The sequence below is a fragment of the Alligator sinensis genome, unplaced genomic scaffold, assembly GCF_000455745.1.
Source record: "Alligator sinensis unplaced genomic scaffold, ASM45574v1 scaffold566_1, whole genome shotgun sequence".
Taxonomy (NCBI): domain Eukaryota; kingdom Metazoa; phylum Chordata; order Crocodylia; family Alligatoridae; genus Alligator; species Alligator sinensis.
Genome location: NW_005842017.1, coordinates 1,024,201 through 1,042,606, shown reverse-complemented (window position 1 = coordinate 1,042,606; position 18,406 = coordinate 1,024,201). Strand labels below are relative to the sequence as shown.

At 41.1% G+C, this 18,406-nt stretch overlaps 1 protein-coding gene across 8 annotated transcripts in view; it reads right to left on the bottom strand.

The window, feature by feature from the left end:
- PCNT (pericentrin) overlaps positions 1-18,406 on the bottom strand; it is a 130,930-nt gene that overhangs the window by 57,726 nt on the left and 54,798 nt on the right. For 7 of the 8 annotated variants that reach the window (XR_003093684.1, XM_025202192.1, XM_025202194.1 and 4 more), the window contains 9 exons: positions 17,606-18,182; positions 15,024-15,257; positions 13,678-13,842; positions 11,882-12,028; positions 8,052-8,203; positions 6,424-6,638; positions 4,632-4,840; positions 3,592-3,754; positions 621-764 (listed from right to left, as the gene is read on the bottom strand). Coding sequence is in view for 7 of the 8 variants with exons in the window: in XM_025202192.1 (XP_025057977.1) it covers positions 621-764; positions 3,592-3,754; positions 4,632-4,840; positions 6,424-6,638; positions 8,052-8,203; positions 11,882-12,028; positions 13,678-13,842; positions 15,024-15,257; positions 17,606-18,182 (2,006 nt within the window). In the remaining variant the exon portion in view is untranslated. The remainder of the gene's footprint in view (positions 1-620; positions 765-3,591; positions 3,755-4,631; positions 4,841-6,423; positions 6,639-8,051; positions 8,204-11,881; positions 12,029-13,677; positions 13,843-15,023; positions 15,258-17,605; positions 18,183-18,406) is intronic. The other variant, XM_025202197.1, reaches the window with a different exon arrangement.

The window sequence follows — 18,406 nt, the reverse complement described above, 5'->3', positions numbered from 1 at the left end:
AAAGAGAGAGGTTCTCAGGCTGAATTTATGGGGACTGAGAACTGTTGCATTAATGTATTATTGTATTAACGATACCATTAAGGTGCCAGTCTACAAGGGCTTTGGCTCCAATTGTACTACCTTTTTTCTTATTCATGAATCTGTTCTCTAAGTTGTTTAGAAGCCTAGACCATTAAAGCCTTAAATTTAAGTCACCTGCCTTGATTATTTGCCCCAGTCTTTATTGACTCACTGTGGAGAGAGTACACCAGGTGTCTATTGCAATTTTTCCTTTTTATAAATTTATCTGGGGCACCTAATTGCTTCTGACATTCTCAGACCATCTCCTTATATTTCAAATACTTAGTGTCATAGTTTCAACTCTTTTTTCCTTTCTCACCTGTCTACATGGTACCAATTCAATAATATTTTAATTAGCAAATGGAACCTAATTATATTTAGAACCCTTCCATTCAGTATTGCTTCTAGTTTATCCTGCTTATTTTCCCCACAATCCTCCTATTTGTGACTACACTGTGAAACATATGAGTGCTCCTCAGTTTATTAAAACCTTTCTTATCACCTTCTGTTTCTCCTACAATGGTGGCTCTTTTGACTTACTGGCTAATCTCACTTCTTACCAAGTATTGCCTGTTCCTGAGTTAGCTCCTGAAACCGTTCACGCAGGTTCTCCAATTCCACAACAAGGCGACGTTCAGACTCTTCTTTCAGATTCAATGCCTCCTCTAGGGCAGCTTTCTCTGCAACATAGCCTTCAATAATACCTTAAACCAAATGTTAAACAATTCTTTTATAAAGTAGTATTCACTATGACCAAGAGGAACAAACATTTTGTTTTAGTTCAAGTAATGCGACTTGGCCTCAGCTGAAACCACAGCTTGAGAGAGATTTTAAGTAGATCCTGTATGACAATCTGCAGAGTCATTCAATGTACAAGTTATGAATGTGGTTAATTCTATTAAATTACGTTATAACAACTCAGAAGGAACCCACAGTTTGCTACCAGAGCAAAGTTATATACATCTCACAGACCAATGACACTGAAGGATCATTAAACTTTGATAACTGCTATTTTTCATAGGAAGGCACCTTAAGTGAGTTATCTGAATAGAAGAAAACAAGTTTTTTCCAATTTCTCTGCAGAGGGCTGAAATTTGAAGGACTGTAGTTTGTCAGGAAGCAGAAAAAATGTGATTAGAACATAAAAGAAACACAAAGCTGAGAGACTCAGGAGTGACCTAGGGTAGGACCCACAGGAGGAAAAATGGTAGTCTTTTTGGAGAGTATCAGCCCAGGTTAAAGGAATCTGGCTAAAAGAGAAAGGTGGTGAGCAAACTACATGATCTGGAATAGGAGTCTTACCTGGAACAGAGTCCCAGTAAGGGAAATTCAAATTCTCAAGAGACTGACCCAATTCTGAAGAAAACTCCAGAGAGGCAAGGAAAGTAAGATAAGAAATGGTGTAAAGGTGTTTTATTGTTCTGTTTGAATCCATGCATTTCTTATGCAATGAAGGAAAGAATAATTGGCTTGAAACTAAGAATGTAAATTGTGTTTAAAAAATTATCCATTTAACCTCCTCTAATTCTATCAGTTAAACAGTTAACTGATAACACATATCTAGTTTAGTGACCTCTGCCCCTTACATCTTTACTGTGCACCTGGTGCTGCGAAGGGCCCAGACTGCTAGCGGGCAGCTGTGGCAGAAGCACTAGGGGGCGCTGCCCAGCTGCAGATCTGTACTTTCTCTCACCCCCACAGGCAGGGGTTGGGGCTGCAGATGGCTGCAGACATCTCCTGTACCCAATTCCCACTGCCACAGGGTGGAAGGTGGGAGCCCCCCCAATCCCAGGGGTCAGTTGAGGCCTTCCTGCTACAGTAGCAAGACTCTCTGCCCCGCAATGGATCTGCCTGGTGTCCCTGCAGCGGTAGGGCCCAGGCAGGGCAACAGGTGGTGGGCAATGGGCTCCCTGAGCCTCCTGCTGCATTTACGCTGCCAGCACCCTGGGCATAAGAGGGGTCCGGTCCCAACGGGTGAGCCTCTGCCAGGCATGTTGCATCCTTCCCCCTCCTGCCCATGGTGCTGGGGATGCATGGAGCCTGACCCAGCCCTGAGGTAGGGCTGAGCACATGGCTGCCTCAGCCCGAGGAGGCCTCACAGCAGCTGAAGCAGGCAACACCAGGTTTGAGGGGGCACTGCTGGCCCCTCATGCAGTAAGCAGAGCCCCCAAGGCGTTCCTGAGGGGCAGTGGAGCAGCAGGGCAGTACAGCAGGGAGCCCAGGTGAAGCATTAGCAATAGTGACCTCCCAGGCTGAGGCTGCTGCACTACTGCCCCTCAGGAACACCCTGAGGTCGCACTTGCCACAAGGCGCTGGTAGCAACCCCTCAGTCCCGATGCTGTCTGTTCCAACTACCATGGCATGGTGGGAAGCACAGGGAGCCCATTTCCTGTTGCCCACTGCCCTGCCCAAACCCTGCCGCTGCTGCCTGGCATCTCCCTCCCCATGGTGGCAGGATCTGGGCACAGGAGAACTCTACAGCCCCAGCTCTATCCACAGCCCCAGCCTGATCCTGGGGGTCAAGGAAAGCCATGACTCCATAGCTGGGCAGCGCCCCTCTAGTGGCTCAGCTGTGCTCACAGCCCATACCCGCTGCCCATGGCTCCTCGCTAGTGGCTCTTATGTCTTCATGGGTGCACAGTGAAGATATGAGAGGCTAGGGCCGTTCCTGCCAGAGGTCACTAAACAGTAAATGGTAAGCAGTAAATAGTATAAATAAAATTGTTGTTTAACCACTTACATCCCTACTTGAAACCTGTGTTAAATCTACATGTTATATGCGTCAGTATCATGTCTTAGAGTAATCTAAACCAATGCAACCACAAGGCTGGCGTTCTGGGAAAGAGCTTATGCATTACTGTGGAAACTGAGGAAGATGGCACAAGGCACAGGGCCTAAGCAGCTGAAACAGGTCTCAGCTCTTCAAAGTGGGAACTAAACAAAGGAACTGCACCAAAGGAGAATGTCTGGAGCAAGAGTCTGGGCTTTGCTCACACAGAGGAAGCTTAAATGCAAACAGACATATTTGGAGATGGTCAAGGGGAGCTGGTCAAGTTTGGCATCCCTGGCATACCTTGTCATCAAATATTGGTTTTTAATGTCATGCTGGGACCTTCTACAATTAACAGTGGATTTTGCTAGTTAGGAAGCCAAACATATCCACTTATCTATTATATAAAGCAACCATTTGGAGCTACGTGGGAAAACAAAATAACTTTAAGTTCTGACATTTTTTTGCATAGACTATCCACCATGAGTACAAGACCAAACATTGCTCTACATCAGCAAGTGTAATTTTGATGGAAGGAGGTAAATGCCATCTTTATGAAAAGAAAGAAGAAATATGTTTCAAGTGGTTCAGAGATTTGGAATACAAAGGATGGATCCACAGGTAGGCAAGTCAAGCAAAGAAAGTATAACACATTAATTATACATAATCATAAAGTTATCTCTTGCAAAGCAGTCTTTTTCAAATAAGCATGTAAAAAACAAATGATACCTGAAATTGCGGGATCAGTTTTGTTTCCTTACCTTCTGCTTTATGAAGCTTTAGTGCCAGCTGATTCTTTGCTTCACTCTCCTCATTTAGACACTCCATTAGTTCCTGGTGCTGACCAACCACTTGGGCAGTTTCCTGATTTCTACGGCTAAATTCTTCCTCAAACTGAGCATGAATTTCATGAGTTTTCTCCAACTTAAAAATAAAATCATATTGTAAGATCCAGAACACACATTAACTATAATAATACTGTGAGCTCTGATAAAAGGAAAAACTTAGGAAACCTCTTATGAATTTAATGTGTGAATGTATTTATCCAAATACTCCTATCACAGTAAGTATTACAGCAGTAATTAAGTTTCATAGTTGTTAGGGGTTGGAAGGGACCTTACAAATCATGGAGTCTAGCCCCCCTGCACTTGGGCAGGAAAGATAAGAGGTTTGCACCTTACTTGCTATGTATTCTTAGCAGATTTTACTACAGGGTTTGGTGCTTTAGTACTTTTGTAGCCTACCAACTTTGAAGCAGAATAATATAGCTTTTAAAAAACACCATATTTCTATACAATCCAGTATCTTATGGCTTGATTCTGTTCTCAGTAAAATTAGTTTTGCTGCTGCTTCTGATGAAGTCAAAGTGAGCATTTCTGTGTATTGCTTAACTCAATACAAAATTCTCAATATGTCATCACTAAAATGCCTATAGGCTTGCTTGGTACTGCAGAGTAGGCTTGCTCTGCAGTACAGAGTGGAATGGGGTTATCCCATACTTCTGAGCTTTGCTGGTTCCCACATGGGGCCAGGAAGGAATTTTCCATTCCTGTTTGCTAGTGGTGGCTGGGTTGTTTTGTTTTGCCTTCCTCAGAAGCACTGGGTGTTAGCCACAACCAAGGCTACAGATTTTTACAAGCTTTTGATGGGAATTAAATAACTCAAATTCTTAGCTAGAGGGTTGTGCTTCTCATTCAGAGTCAGACTCATGGCTTCATTTGGTATCAAAAAGGAATTTTATCCCAGAGTTAGAAAGGCTTGTGGGTGGGTGTTAAGTCAGGTGTGTGTGATCTGGTCTTACTTGTTTAGTTGATTCTGTAACCAACTCCAGAAGTTTTTCAACAGCAGTTCGCAAACGGTGACAAAATTTCGGGATCATTTCTTCATTTTCAAAAGCAAGATCTGGGTTTGCAAAAATGCTTTCACATAAATACTGACTCAGTTCAGACCCCTCATCAGTTACTGCAGACACCTGGTTGTGTTCTGTGAGAGTCACATCAAGCAGCTCACCTATCAAAAATAATTTAGTTAATTAGAAACAAACTTACTCAAATTATTCCAGAACCAGCCATTCATTACACAACAGTTTGGTGTTACTCAAACAGTGATACTGCTTGGGTCTGAGTCAATATGCTGAACACATCAATACAAATATATTCTTTAATGATTAAATCCTGACATACTCCTTCAGAAGATTTGAAGATATTTGTGAATGCTATAAAACTTGAAGATCCCTGACAACAACAGTTATACCAGTAATGAATTTGGACCAAGTAAAATAAACAATCTTAAGATGCAGGCAGCCTATCTATAGTATTTCATGCTGCTATATCAGGAGTGGGCAAAATATGGCCCGCAGGCTGGATCCAGCCCACCAAGGGATTTTATCTGGCTCAAAGCAGGTCCCTCAGTCCTACCCAGATGAGAAGCAGAGGGCAGCCCAAGCTGTGGTACATGCAGCCAGTCCCACTGCGCCTAGGCACACAGCAGAATTGGGGCAGTGTGGCAGCCAGATGGCTTCTTCTGGCTGCCACCACTAATGTCACTGCCACCAGCTCACCCAACCCCGCTGCATGGGCATCCCAGCTCATCCACCCCACACCCACCACCAGGGTCACTGGACAGGGCAGGCAGGGTCTCCACAGAGACTGGCCTGGAACCTGTGTGGGCAGGATACGCTCGGCTGGGCAGATCCAAAAGGACCATGGGTGGGCAGGGAGCTGCAGCCAAGAGTGGGATGGACAGGGTCAGGATCTTAGGGTGAGTTGGGGCTGAGGTCTGGTGTAGACCCGTGATCCACTGCCCACACATCCTTGCAGTTCCATGGGCAGGGACGTGCCAGGAACAGATTGCGGCTCTGCCCCAGGGCCTGGCCCCATGCTGTCACTGCCAGAAGATTTTGGCCCTGGCCCTGCCCAACCATCCCACTCCCAGATGCAGCTCCTGACCCACCCGTGGCCCCATCCCATCCACCTGACCAAGCATACCCTGACCACAGGGATCCCAGGCAGGTCTCCGTGGAGACCTCAAGGTCAGGGCTGGGACTGCTGGGCAGTGACAGCACAGGGCTGGGTGCCAGGGCACAGCCACTCAGGGAGTTCTGGTGAGCAGGCAGGGGGTGAGTGATGATCCAGCCCTCAACAGTTCACCAAGTGTCCCTAAGTGGCCCTCCAGCCCAAATAATTGCCCACTCCGTGCTATATATATGTATCTATACACACACACAGATCCATGTCCTAGTGCAAGAACTGTCTAGTCTCTCATTGTCATGATTCAAGCTGGCTGGTTATGCTATGCTAGAACAATGTTCATGTTCTATAAAGAAGCTGAGAAGCACTACTTATATTATATATAAAAGGACTTGTCCAGCCCTACATGGCCATAATCTGGATCTTCACAGAAAGACAATTTAATTGGGAGAATATTGGAAAACTCCATCTTAACTGTGGAGAACCCCACTGGGTAAATACAAATGCACTGTCGTGCAATATATCTATGAGTACAGCTTTAGCAACATTATACAACAGCAGCTTTAAGAGAAACCCCTCCCCCCCCCCACACCTCCAATGTTCTATTATAAAGTTGATACTCACTCTTTTCCATGTCATGCTTCTCTTTAGTTTTGAAGTGCTGCATGAATCCCATTTCTTCCATCAGACTACGGCTTTCTCTAGAATCTCCAGATGCCAAACTGTCATCAAGGCAGATACCAATCTTCTTACAGATAAGGTCTTCTGTGGCTATTATGGCTTTTACTGTTTCCATAAATGATTTCAAAAGTCGCTGGTAGGAGTCTTGCATTTTTTGCCTAAAATACAATATATTGCAAAATAGAACATGCTTACATTAGCTATGCTCAAAGGGTCATGTTCTAACAAGTTAAATTCAAGGCCTCTTTGCAGGATTGAAAGATAGTGTCATGGCATGTATTTTGCCACGTTCTGAGGTTTACCAACACAAATTCATGTGAATCGAAGAAATACAAAATATTTTCCTAAGGGTGGCCATAGTCAAAGCCTTTACAGCCCAATTTGACCATGTGTGTCACAAGCTTTCAAATGTGGAATAGCTGTTTGGATGTTTATACACTGTGGTGCTACCTGAGACATCATAAGACAGTTGTGAGCTATACTGTATAATGTTTAAGAGTCAGTCAATGTTTTATAGGGCAATAACTCAAAACAGCTTCAAAATCTGGCAAATTAAAATTAAGAAAGTATAAGCATAAAAACAAATTCCAGCAACTTTCAAACATTACTTATACTAAGTTTAGGACCCTAAATTAAACTCACCTGTACTGATGCACAATTATTACCAACACCATGTGTTTGTAAATGTCAAAGAAATCAACTGTTTGACATTTTCTACTGAAATGTAAATGTACAGAAGCTGTACACAATGCTTCCAAGGATTACTATAACATACAGCACACTTATTCTTATATTAACTACCAATATGACTTCTCTACAATGTCCTAAGAATACTTCAGTGTAACCAGATGTAAACTGTAAGTGGTAAGAATCTATACTGCTCCTCTACATAAAGCCAGAAAACCTTAACTTTTGCTTTTCAAACTCTGAGCTGATCTGTATGTCTATAAAGTATTAATATCACAGCTAATAAAATTGGTGGCACAATGCCAGTTGACATTTTCAAGGTTCCCAAGACTAACATTTTAGCAGAAAAAAAATAAGATGGTCTAAGCCACATAGGTTTATTGGGCAATTAGGAAACTGGCCAATATCCCAGTGGTCAGATAATCCTGCGAGTGCATCAGTCAGCTGTTGGCAGAAGCCCTCCTCTCTTCTGAAGGGGTGAAGTAACTGCTGGCAGAGACAAGGATTTTGCTGCTATAGGAGAGCAGTAAGAGCTGTAAGAGGCCCAAGTGCTCTTGATAAGGAACCTTGGAGCATGCAGCAAACTGTTTAGTGCACAACATGCATAAAGCTTAAGGAGTTGTAAGGTAAAGCATGAGCTACCTTTAATACGGAAAGCAAGCAGTGTCTTTAACATAGAAATCAACAGGATTCAGCAAATGGCTGCTCACATTACCCTGGGCAACTTAAATAGCTTAGCACAGTATAAATGCCTGGATATGCTTAAAAGAGAATGGCAATATTGTCATTTCCCTATGTTTAGTTTAATTTGACATAGTTGCTTTTCTTTTATGAAACCCCAGATATAAAAACACCACTCACTATATGTCCCAAGATGTACTAACCTTTCATTCTGGCATAGGTCAATATCAGATCTCAACATAGCTACTAAGTTCTCTCCTTCCTGGTTCTCTCTGTCCCGCCGCCATAGGAGAGTCTCCAGCTCAGAGTTAGTTTCCTCAGTCTCGTTACTCAAAGACTGCACCTTTTTTTCTAACTATGGAAAATGTAACAGTGATGTAAGAGACAGAAAGCCAGTCATTTTCACCAAACAAGTAAAGTTTTACCAAGTGAGCTTATACTGCATCACAGTTTACAAAAAACAAACAGAAAGTAGCAATCTATTAAGTCACAAACAACTCTGGAGATTGGGTTCCACTTACAAGTGTCCAATACCACTGGAATCAAAAGGAGCACAGAAAGACTAAAAAGTGGTAGGTATCCTTTTTGCCATTTCTAGTTTGTTTTTTAAAGACACCATTACATGTACATGCAGTCCCAGGACACTGAAGTAAATGTTGGCAAGGTTTTATGCAAAACATCAGAATGTCACTCTTCAATTAACTTTTGCATTTGTTTTGTTCCATTCATGCTTCAAGTACAGAAGTTAATGCTCTATCAGAGTTATCTGGTGAAGTGCACAATCCTCAACAGTGAAATGATTCAACCAGAAGATATATCATCCAACCATCTTCCATTCTTTAGGCGTGAAAACCTTTTTGTCTACAAGGCATCATTTCTTCTTTGTCTGTTCAGTTCACTTCATTATGTTGTTCTTTATAAAACAAACAGCATTGTTTTCAACTCCACACAAAATCCAGAACATTATCTGCATTAATAATGTTCCAGCTGATCACCTGAACAGAATATAACTATGGCAACAACTCTGCATCAATGCAAATCAAGTATTTAACTGAACTGGGGGAGGGCAGGAAAAAAAGTATTCCATTACTCTGCCAATATTCTGCCAGATTATTCATTAAACACTGCATGAACAACATGAAATACTAACACATCTTTTTCAGTAAAGGAAGTTCTTGAAGTTACTTTCCAGCCAGAAAAACAAGTTTCATAGCAGGAACGTTTTGAAATACTATTTCTATATTTTCATCCACAAGATTAGAATAAACCCTGACATCTCCTGAATAATTAGAAAGCAGCACCACAACTAAACTTGTATTTCATTCTTTTTCATTTCTAATCCTGGCACCTCAGTTTCACTTTTAAACCAAATAAACCAAACTTACAAACCAAATAATTTACATTGCATTTAACTGGACAATTTAGGCACCTCAACATACACAGCCTGCTACTGTCTTCTAAAGCTTGGGGCTGAGGGGGGGGGGAAAAGGGGAAGGGGGCTTGATTATTTTTAAAATCATAGAAAATTAGGGTTAGAAGGGACTTAAAGAGGTTATCTAGTCCACCCCTCTGCTCAAAGCAGGACCATCTCCAACTAGATCAACCCAAGCTGAAAGCTTCTCTGCAGGAGTCTTCCAAATGACCATGGTTAATCTATAAATCAGGCTTGGATCCATGATCCCTGACTATGCATGTTTGGCTTCCCCTATCCCATGAACAGGTGTGGATAACTACCATGGCAACTGCTCAAGATTTCCACACATGCTTCCCTTCAATGCACAGAAACAAGAGGATTACTACAAAGTCTAAACATCCAGTATTTTGATTTCATAATGTCACTGAAGTTTGAGATTCAGACCTCAGTCACGATCCTTTCAAAACTTACAGTGTCAAATGGATGCCTTTTACTACACTGACTGCAAAGCTACCAAGGAAAATTTGCAACATGAACTAAAAAAGAGAATATAGAATATGTAGCAGACAATGATTTTAAGATTCAAAACAGCAGCCTTGATGCTCCCCTATAAAGGCACATGAAGGGGGTATGAACCTTCTTCCATTATACCCCTCAAAAAATTCATAAAATCTTATTTGCCAAGGGCTCCCCCGACGCATCTAAATCCATCCTAAACCTCATGCATCTTGCCTGCAAGAAACAGAGGGCAGCAAAGTAAGCAATTTTAAAAGAAACAAACTCAGCAAGATGATCACCAGCTGCCAACACCCCCCAGCATGTGTATTGTCACACTCCTTTCCCTGTAACAGGGAACCCCCTTTGTACACTCCCTTTCTGGACACTGATATAACAGAAGCCTTTTCTTGTCTGCCTTTTGTGCATTTCTTTTTTCCTTCTAAGTACTGGCAGAGACCTAGCACACACACTGCATGAGTGTAGCAAGGCTTGGAGCAAGCCAGAAAGCTGAAGTGGCTTTCTGTAGGAGAAACCTACAAACTACATCTACATATCAGGTGAGCCAAGTGTCACTAAAGAAAACAAAAGAACTAAATTATCCACTTCAGAGCAAAGCCTGTAATACAAGAAAAGCCAAGATACATTGAAAGCATGACTGTAAATATATCCTGGTGAACACAATCCCCTTTTGATTAAGACCTATATACCAAAGCAAACTTCCCACATCTGTCTAAAGTTTTATGCTAAATCAGTCTACGTGGCTACATCTAACCTAACTCACTTACTGTCCCCAGTGGCCTTTGATCTTCGCTACCTCACACTGCATTTTTATTTATTTCTCACAATGCGTTTTATATTTTGTGTCTCTCATCTTTGGCCTGGCATTCTGTATTTTATGTTTTATACCTTTTAACGAATGTATTTTTTAGAGTAAGTCATACCTTGTATTACTAAAATTATTATTATAAGAATGCATTGGGATTGTAATCACTGGAATTGTACTGCTGTATTGGGCTGGTCCCCTGAGTAAAATGTGAGTATGGATGAATCAGTAGATAACTGAATGACAAAGCAAGAGCTTCTGGCTGTTAATTGACAATAGCCTAGCCAGAGGAACTTACCATTACAAAACTCTATTCTACAAGCCATTTTAAGCTAATCAAGCCACCTGGAACCTGCAAGGACACAGCCATTGTGCCAATCTAGTCAAGGGTAGACTCCCAAAATTGCACCAATCAGTCAGAACCCGCAGTGACCGTGACTGACAACTGGCATGCACTACTCAAGACCCACGTGGTACAGCAACCTACGAATTGGGCAGCCAAGATGATGCTGGGGGACCACAGAAGTCTGCCAGAAAGGGATAAAAGCCAATGAAGAGTGACCCTCAGTGGTGCCCCCCTCATCCAGCACCCAACCTATTGAGACAGAAGGACAAGTAGGCAACCCTCTTCTGGAGAAGACATCACCTTGGAGGAAGCTGACCATCAACAGCAGATTCCAGGGCCCTGGACCAGGATAAACCAACATCGGTGCTACACTACTACAGCAGCAATTGCATATGCGAGTATGCGTATGTGTGTGTGTCAGTGTGTGTTAAGGTAGTTAGTACCCCTCATAACTCAAAGTTTGCATTTCTGATTTTATTGGTAACTTCACATCTTGTACAATAAATTAGAATTTACTATGATCCTGAGTTGGTCCTTTGTAGCCAACATTCCTATAGCCTTTACTTCCATGCAACCACTCCTGTGTTTGTTTTTTGTGAGATTCTTGTTGTATTTCACCAGATGCCAGAATATCATTAACTATAATATAATCTAAAGAGATTTTTAAAAGTCACTAAAAAGTCAATAAAAAAGTCACATGAATTCATTTTTACAGAAGTCATAGCCACACTGAACCAGAGCACTGTACTTTAGTGGCTGGAGAAAACATTCCTCATAGCATACTGACTAACAGAAGCAGCCCATGATACCTTGAGAACTAGTTAAAATAAACCCATCAGTATACAATAGAGTGACAGACCCTATCCATACATACAAATATGGAAAGTTAGTTTTAAAACATAAGGCAACAAAAGGACAATTAAAATCTAAACCTAAACATTTTCAAATTTACCTGGATTATTTTATTTGTCTTTTCTTGGAGCTGTACTGATAATGCCTCTATCTCTTTTCTGCAAAGGGCCCGGGCCTCTTCTGCTTCTTGTACTAGCACATCTTCTTTGTTATGCAAGGCAGCCTTCTTTTCAGCTTCAAATTCCTCCTGTATAAAATTTTAAAAAAAGACATTTGTAAAAAGAACACTAGACAAACCACAAAAAACTAATTTATACAAATACGATTCCAATTTAACAAGAAATATATCACTCTGAAGAGCATTTAAGATGATGAAGGGACTATCTGGAGATGCCAAAAAGACATTTCCTGTACTGTTCTCAAACTTATGTAACTTTGTATTTTCAAAAGCATAGATACTTCATCAAGTTCTCTGTTAAGATGCAAGACATGGTAACAGCATTAAAAGAGTGCAGGTGGGCATGCCAGCCTGGAAGGGCTGCAGTCTGCAAGGTTTCAGGGGAACGGGAGGAGGGCAGTCAAGCAGAGGGCACCACGCACACATATATGCACATGGCAACCAGGCAGCCTGGAGACCAACTCCCACAGGTAAGCTGGGGTAGGGGGAATTAAGACCCCCAATAGAGAGGGAGGGAGTTGGGCAGGGCTGGTGCCCAGCCGAGCAGTGCATAGGGCTTGGGGCCACAATGTGTGGCTGCAGGGCCCCAGCAGGGAGCGAGACTGGGGGGTGGGGCTGGGTCCCTGCTGCGTGCACTCCTGCCGGGGGTGGCGGGGTCCCCCCGCGCGGGGGGGGGGGGGGCGCGCACGCAGCACGGACAGGCACATGCCCCCATGATATGTGTGCAGGTGGGGCCAGGGACAGGCTGCACGCTGCGAGTTTAGGGTTTTGGCTTGCTGCCCTCCCCCAGGGCCTCCGCCAGCCAGCATGTGCAACCCAGCACTGCAGGGTACAGTGCGGCCATGCAGAAAAGCTGCTTGCCACCATGAACTCTGCACTGCCCTGGTGACATCCCATGCGTGCAACCCTGTGCCGTGGCCCCCACTCACACAGGTGAAGTGTCAGCAGGCCACTGTGGTGCTTGCAGCAGCAAGCAGCTTTCTTGTATGGCCATGCTGTGCCCTGCAACACCAGGTTACACACGCTGGGCTGCGTAAGCCCCAGGGGAGGGCAGCAGGATGGGAGCCCAAGCACACAGCCTGCGCCTGCGTCACGCACAGATCTGGGGGGCACAGGTCCTCCTGCCCCCTGGAAGCATGCGCAGCAGCAGGGAGCTGGCCCCACCTGCCCAAGCCTGCAGCAGGAGGGAGCCAGGCTCTACTCCACTGCAATAGCTGCCCCCTCCTGCCAGGGGCAGGGGGGCTGCAGACCCAGGTTCTTGGTCCCATAGCCCTGGCAGCTGGGGGCAAGGGCCACTAACAAGGCTGTGAGGGGAGGGGCACCAGCAGGGCCAGGGGATTGTGGGGGGGCCTTTACATTTTAATAATGGATTTGGGGGGTTTTAATGAGAGAATCTGCAATTTTTTATGAGAGAATTTGCGATTTTTTTTATCAGAAAAAGCCAGGATCCCTGTTGATTACATAGAAAAGTAACATTAGGAGCATATGTGTATTTTTAACTTCCAGTTTCTTAGACCCAGATAACAAACCAGCAAACTAGCCTGTAGACTAATTTAGGAGATGGAAAAGATCACATATCAGCAACTCCAATTACTACAGCTTTATGATATAAAATAGAAAAAGAAAAAAGTTGCACAATACTTGTTCAATCGCAGAAAAATGATCAGCCAACACACAGTTTGGCATTTATGCTAGGGTACATGTTAGTTAGATCCTACCTTTAGCTGTGTAATCTGCTGTTCCAGTAATACCTCTGATTGACACTTCAGCAGTTCAATCTCCTCCTGGAACTGAAGCTGCTGTTTCATTTTTGCCTCCTCAAACTGAGCTAGGAGAGCTGTCCTCACAGTTTGCACTTCAGAGGCAGAAGCAGAGGCATACATCTGCAAAAGAATTTTTAGACACAACGTTACCGTTGTGCTGCCCAGAGGAGGTTGGAAGAGAAATTAGTTAGCTCATCAGTTCAGTTATACTTCTGTAAGTGCCTTCCCTCCAAAACTCAAGAGCCAAATTCTCAGTTGGTACCAAATCCCATCTCAAGTGAAGAATACCAGATCTGATTTCTGGCAAGGTGGCAAAGTTACAGGGAAGTTGAAACAGTCTACTATTTCTTATCTTGAGGGTTGTTTGTCTTGTATTATAAGCCACTTTAAGCCTTTCTGGATAGGGTGGAATTCAAATCTAAACAACAACAACACATTATATTACAGTTGAATACACTTTGTTGGATGTATTTTGAAATAAGTTTTAATTAATGACTCCTTCGTACACATTAGTAGCCGTAGAGCGTATACTACAAGAATAATGAAGTCAGTCATTTGACACCTTCCTATACCATCTGTGCAAATCAGAATTGACTGATGCAAGAAATAACGAGGCTCGGTTATACTTCAATATTACCTCAAAAATATAACACCTATTTAGAAACTTAAAATTAAAACATGTTTTTAGTATTCATTAAAGAAGCTTGTTGACTTATTGAATTCTGTGCATATACCAGAAATAACAACAAATGTGGACAAAAGGCTATAGACAGCAAAGTTTGGGGTTTTTTTAAATGTCATTTGCCTAATTCCTATTTTTAAAAATGACATCTACTTAGTGTCACAGAAAGTCAACTCAGCTCAAAACAGTCCACTTGTACTCAGTGCTGGACTTCAAGTCAATAGTTATTTTCCCTAAATAGACAATGCACCATTAAGTACTGACATCTTTATTAGATGTATATATTCAGTATAATGGAAGTTTTAATTTTTCAGTTTAAAAATAAATAAAAGTTAAGTGAAGGCACTTTAGGGCTGAAAAAATTCCCACATCCACTGGCATTATCAGTTAAGAAAAATAATATTTTATGATAGTAAATCAATTTATGGTTTTCACGAACTTTAGATTAAAGTGTTTAAAACACAGCTACTTTGTCTCATTTCTTTACTGAAGCCTGCAAACCAAAATAACAGCCAGCTACGGAAATGGCTGTTTATTATAGTAATTAATAAAACTGAATCGGTTCTATTTTATTTTAAAAGATAATCATTTTAGTTTTGGGTGTGTTTGTAGTTCTGACCTCCTGTTCATGTTCATGCTGTACTTCTAGCTTTTTGACCTCTTTCTTCAGCTGCTGGGAATATTCCTCTTTCTGTTTCTGAATTTCTGTAACATGGAGATCCTGAAGTTCCTGCAACGCCTTTTTATGATGTTCTTCCATAATCAGTACTTCTTCACGTAATGCATCCAAGGCTTTACGATTTTCTTCCTCCAACAAACATCTTTGATTTTGAAGAGCTGTGTTCAATTCTTCCTATAAAAATATTCATTAAAAAAAGATATTTTGTAACCAATTCATAAACCATATGCTGCCCTATACATTAAAAGTTCAATTCTCTGTATAGGGAGTTTTCAACTCGGATAAGTAAATATTAACTACCAAAATTTCCTCCTGAGACCTGAGAACATGCTCCAATTACCTTTGAGTTAATTTTTCAAAACTGTCTAGTAATAAGAAATGACACCTGTGTAGGTCTTCTAGTTTCTTCTTACAAACGATAGCTCTCCTCATCAGCACAATCCCCAGCCTCACAGTTCTTTACTCTCAGGGACTGTTTACACAGGTACAAGTAGGAAAGTTAGCCAGAATTAACTAAAGTGTTAAAGTGCACTAAATCATTCTGTGGTCATTATTTTGAATAAGCCTTTCTTAATTCAGTTTACCCAAATTCATTTTAAAATGACACTCATTCTGAATAACCATGTCTAATACATCTCAAACTAAATTTAAATTCACTTCTAGTTGATTTAGATTAGCTTTCTAAGTGCCCCCACATAGACAATCCCTCACAAGCACATTCTTAAACTTCAGGGAATTTTTTAAATTTTTTTTTTTTTTTTTTTTAACTATACAACACCCTGCTGCTTTACATTACCTTCCCTGAATCAAAGGTGAGGCAAACAGGAATCCACACCCAGCATTAGGAAAGCACTAAAGCAGAACAGGATTCTAATGAAATGGTAATATAAATTAAAGGTGCTGCCTTGAAAAGTGCTTTCTTGACTCAAGTAGTTAAACTAGCTTATCGATGTACTTACCTTGGGTGCAGTAAAAAAAGGCTTCCCAATTTAGGCTCTACATAAACAAACCAAAGGATACCCCTTTGTGCCCTTACTTGGCAGAAAGAAAAATAATCAGGAGCATCTGCAGGGACTTAATTTCCTAGCAACAAGCCACTACCTTTTCTCTGGGACATAAATGATATAAGAGAAACAAAGAACCCTCAAACATACTTTGCAAGCTGGTATTTCAAAAGATTGGAACTGTAACGTTTTCTGTAGTTTGTTCCAATTAACAAAATTATACCAAACTAAAACTTGAAGGGTTTTTAAGATTTAAAAAAGATTCTGTAGGTCAACAATACAGTAGGTAATTTTGCATAATTTTGACAACATATTAAACACAACATAATAATTCAATGAAATACAATGGTGTTAGCTTCTAAAAATTCCCCATGCTAACTAAATTGAATTAAAATAATGAAATACAACTCGCTAAGAACAAAATGTTTTACTCTTCCCATATTAGAAATGAAACAAAGAAATTACTGTTTTATCATAGCTATCTCTCATGCCACCCCTCAATTTATTCAACATTGCCACAGAAAATAAACAATATTCAAAATATGCAATTTACATTTCTGGATGATGTACCAATAAAAAAAAAAAAAAGTCAGATAATGGGGGAGGGAGACAGGGAAGAGACCCAAAAGGCAGCTATACTAGACTGTCCTTAAAAATTAATCAGGGCTTCCTCATTGGGCTGCAATGCCACTTTCAAAACTTTAAATCACGTGTCATGATATTTAGCAACTGTAGAAACCTAATCTAGGTTTTTTGCAGATCTCATCTTGACATCCCCATTTCAAAATAGCGATTACAAAAATTACTTTATATAAAGCACCTGATTTTACTTCTCCAACATAATAGATTATATATGAACAGATAGATAATGTATTATCAGATGAAATACAACAGATGAAGAAAAAGCACAAGCTATTTTCTCATTCTCAAATGCTAGGACTTTTATATTTTTTCTCAGATGCAGTGCAAAAAAAAAAAAAAAAAAAAAAGGAAAGCTTCAGATTGGAAAGGGGAATGAAAATCAAACAGCAACACAAGTATGTACCCTACCTAACTTGGATACTCCTAGCAGTGTAGCTACAACAGCATGGAATTCAGTGGTGCAAAGTCAGCTGGACAAACTGGGTAATGACTCCTTAGCGGAGTTTTATGCTGTTGCAGCTACACTTAGGAGTACTGAAGCAAGCTTGGGTATGTCAAAATGAGCTACTGTCATAGAAGTGCCTTAAGTGCAGACATACCTTTAGAATGTAAACTTTAAAATTAATTACATTTAAATAAATTACATTTAAATTACATTTAAATTAATTTTAAAGTTTACATTTAAATGAGCTTCTAAATCCTCTTGTTTATAATGGAATAAATAATTATTTCTTTCATCACGATGGAATTTACTTACAGTTCTCACGAGCAAACAGAATTAAATACCTACAGAAAACACATTTAAAAATGAGTACTTTTCAGATAGAAGTCAGATATCAGACAGGACTGTCTTATTGCATTATTCCTCTCACCCACCTTATGAACTACTTCCAATTCAGCACCCATGGCTTTAAGTTTTTCTATATGAAGAGTAGCCAGTTCAATTTTCAGATTTTCATGGGAAAGGAGCAGCTCTTCAGAATGCTTTAATTTCAACCTCTCTTTCTCCTCAGCTAAGAGCACTTGATTCTCCTTATCCTTCTGATGCAGCTGTTCTCTGTGGTGCACCTGTAGTTCCTCAAGAATTTTCTTGTGCTCATCTCTTATGTTCTGAATTTCAGAAAGGTATGAAGACTCCAAAGAATCCAGATTAGACAAGTGTTTAGCCTCCAACTCATCAATTTGTGCTTGATGCTTTGTTTGCAGTTCAGCTACATGAGCTTCAAGCAGAGCCTGCTGTTTGCTTTGTAATGTAGATTTAAGGGCCTCAGTTTCAGTTTGGTGCTTTGTCTGCAGCTCAGCTGCGAGGGATAAAATCTGTTGCTTCTGCTTCTCCTGTAATTGCTGACTTTGGAGTTCTAGCTCATTTATGTGCTTCCCCTTCAACTCCTGGAGGAGAATCTCTTGCTCTGTTGTGAATGTTTGAGTCATAGCTTTGTGTTCCTCCATAAATCTAAATTATTTCCAACAAAATTTAAATTAAAACATTGTCAGTAATTCACAGATAAGATCCAAAGAATAAAAAAAAATAAGTAGGCAAAAAAAATTTAAGCCCAAAATATATTTTTATTATGAGACACTTCATAGCTTTTATCTCTAGACTAGTCAATTGCCCATCAAGAATGATTTGGGGGGGCGGGGCAACCAGGGGCACAGGCCTGTGACTGCCCTACCCAG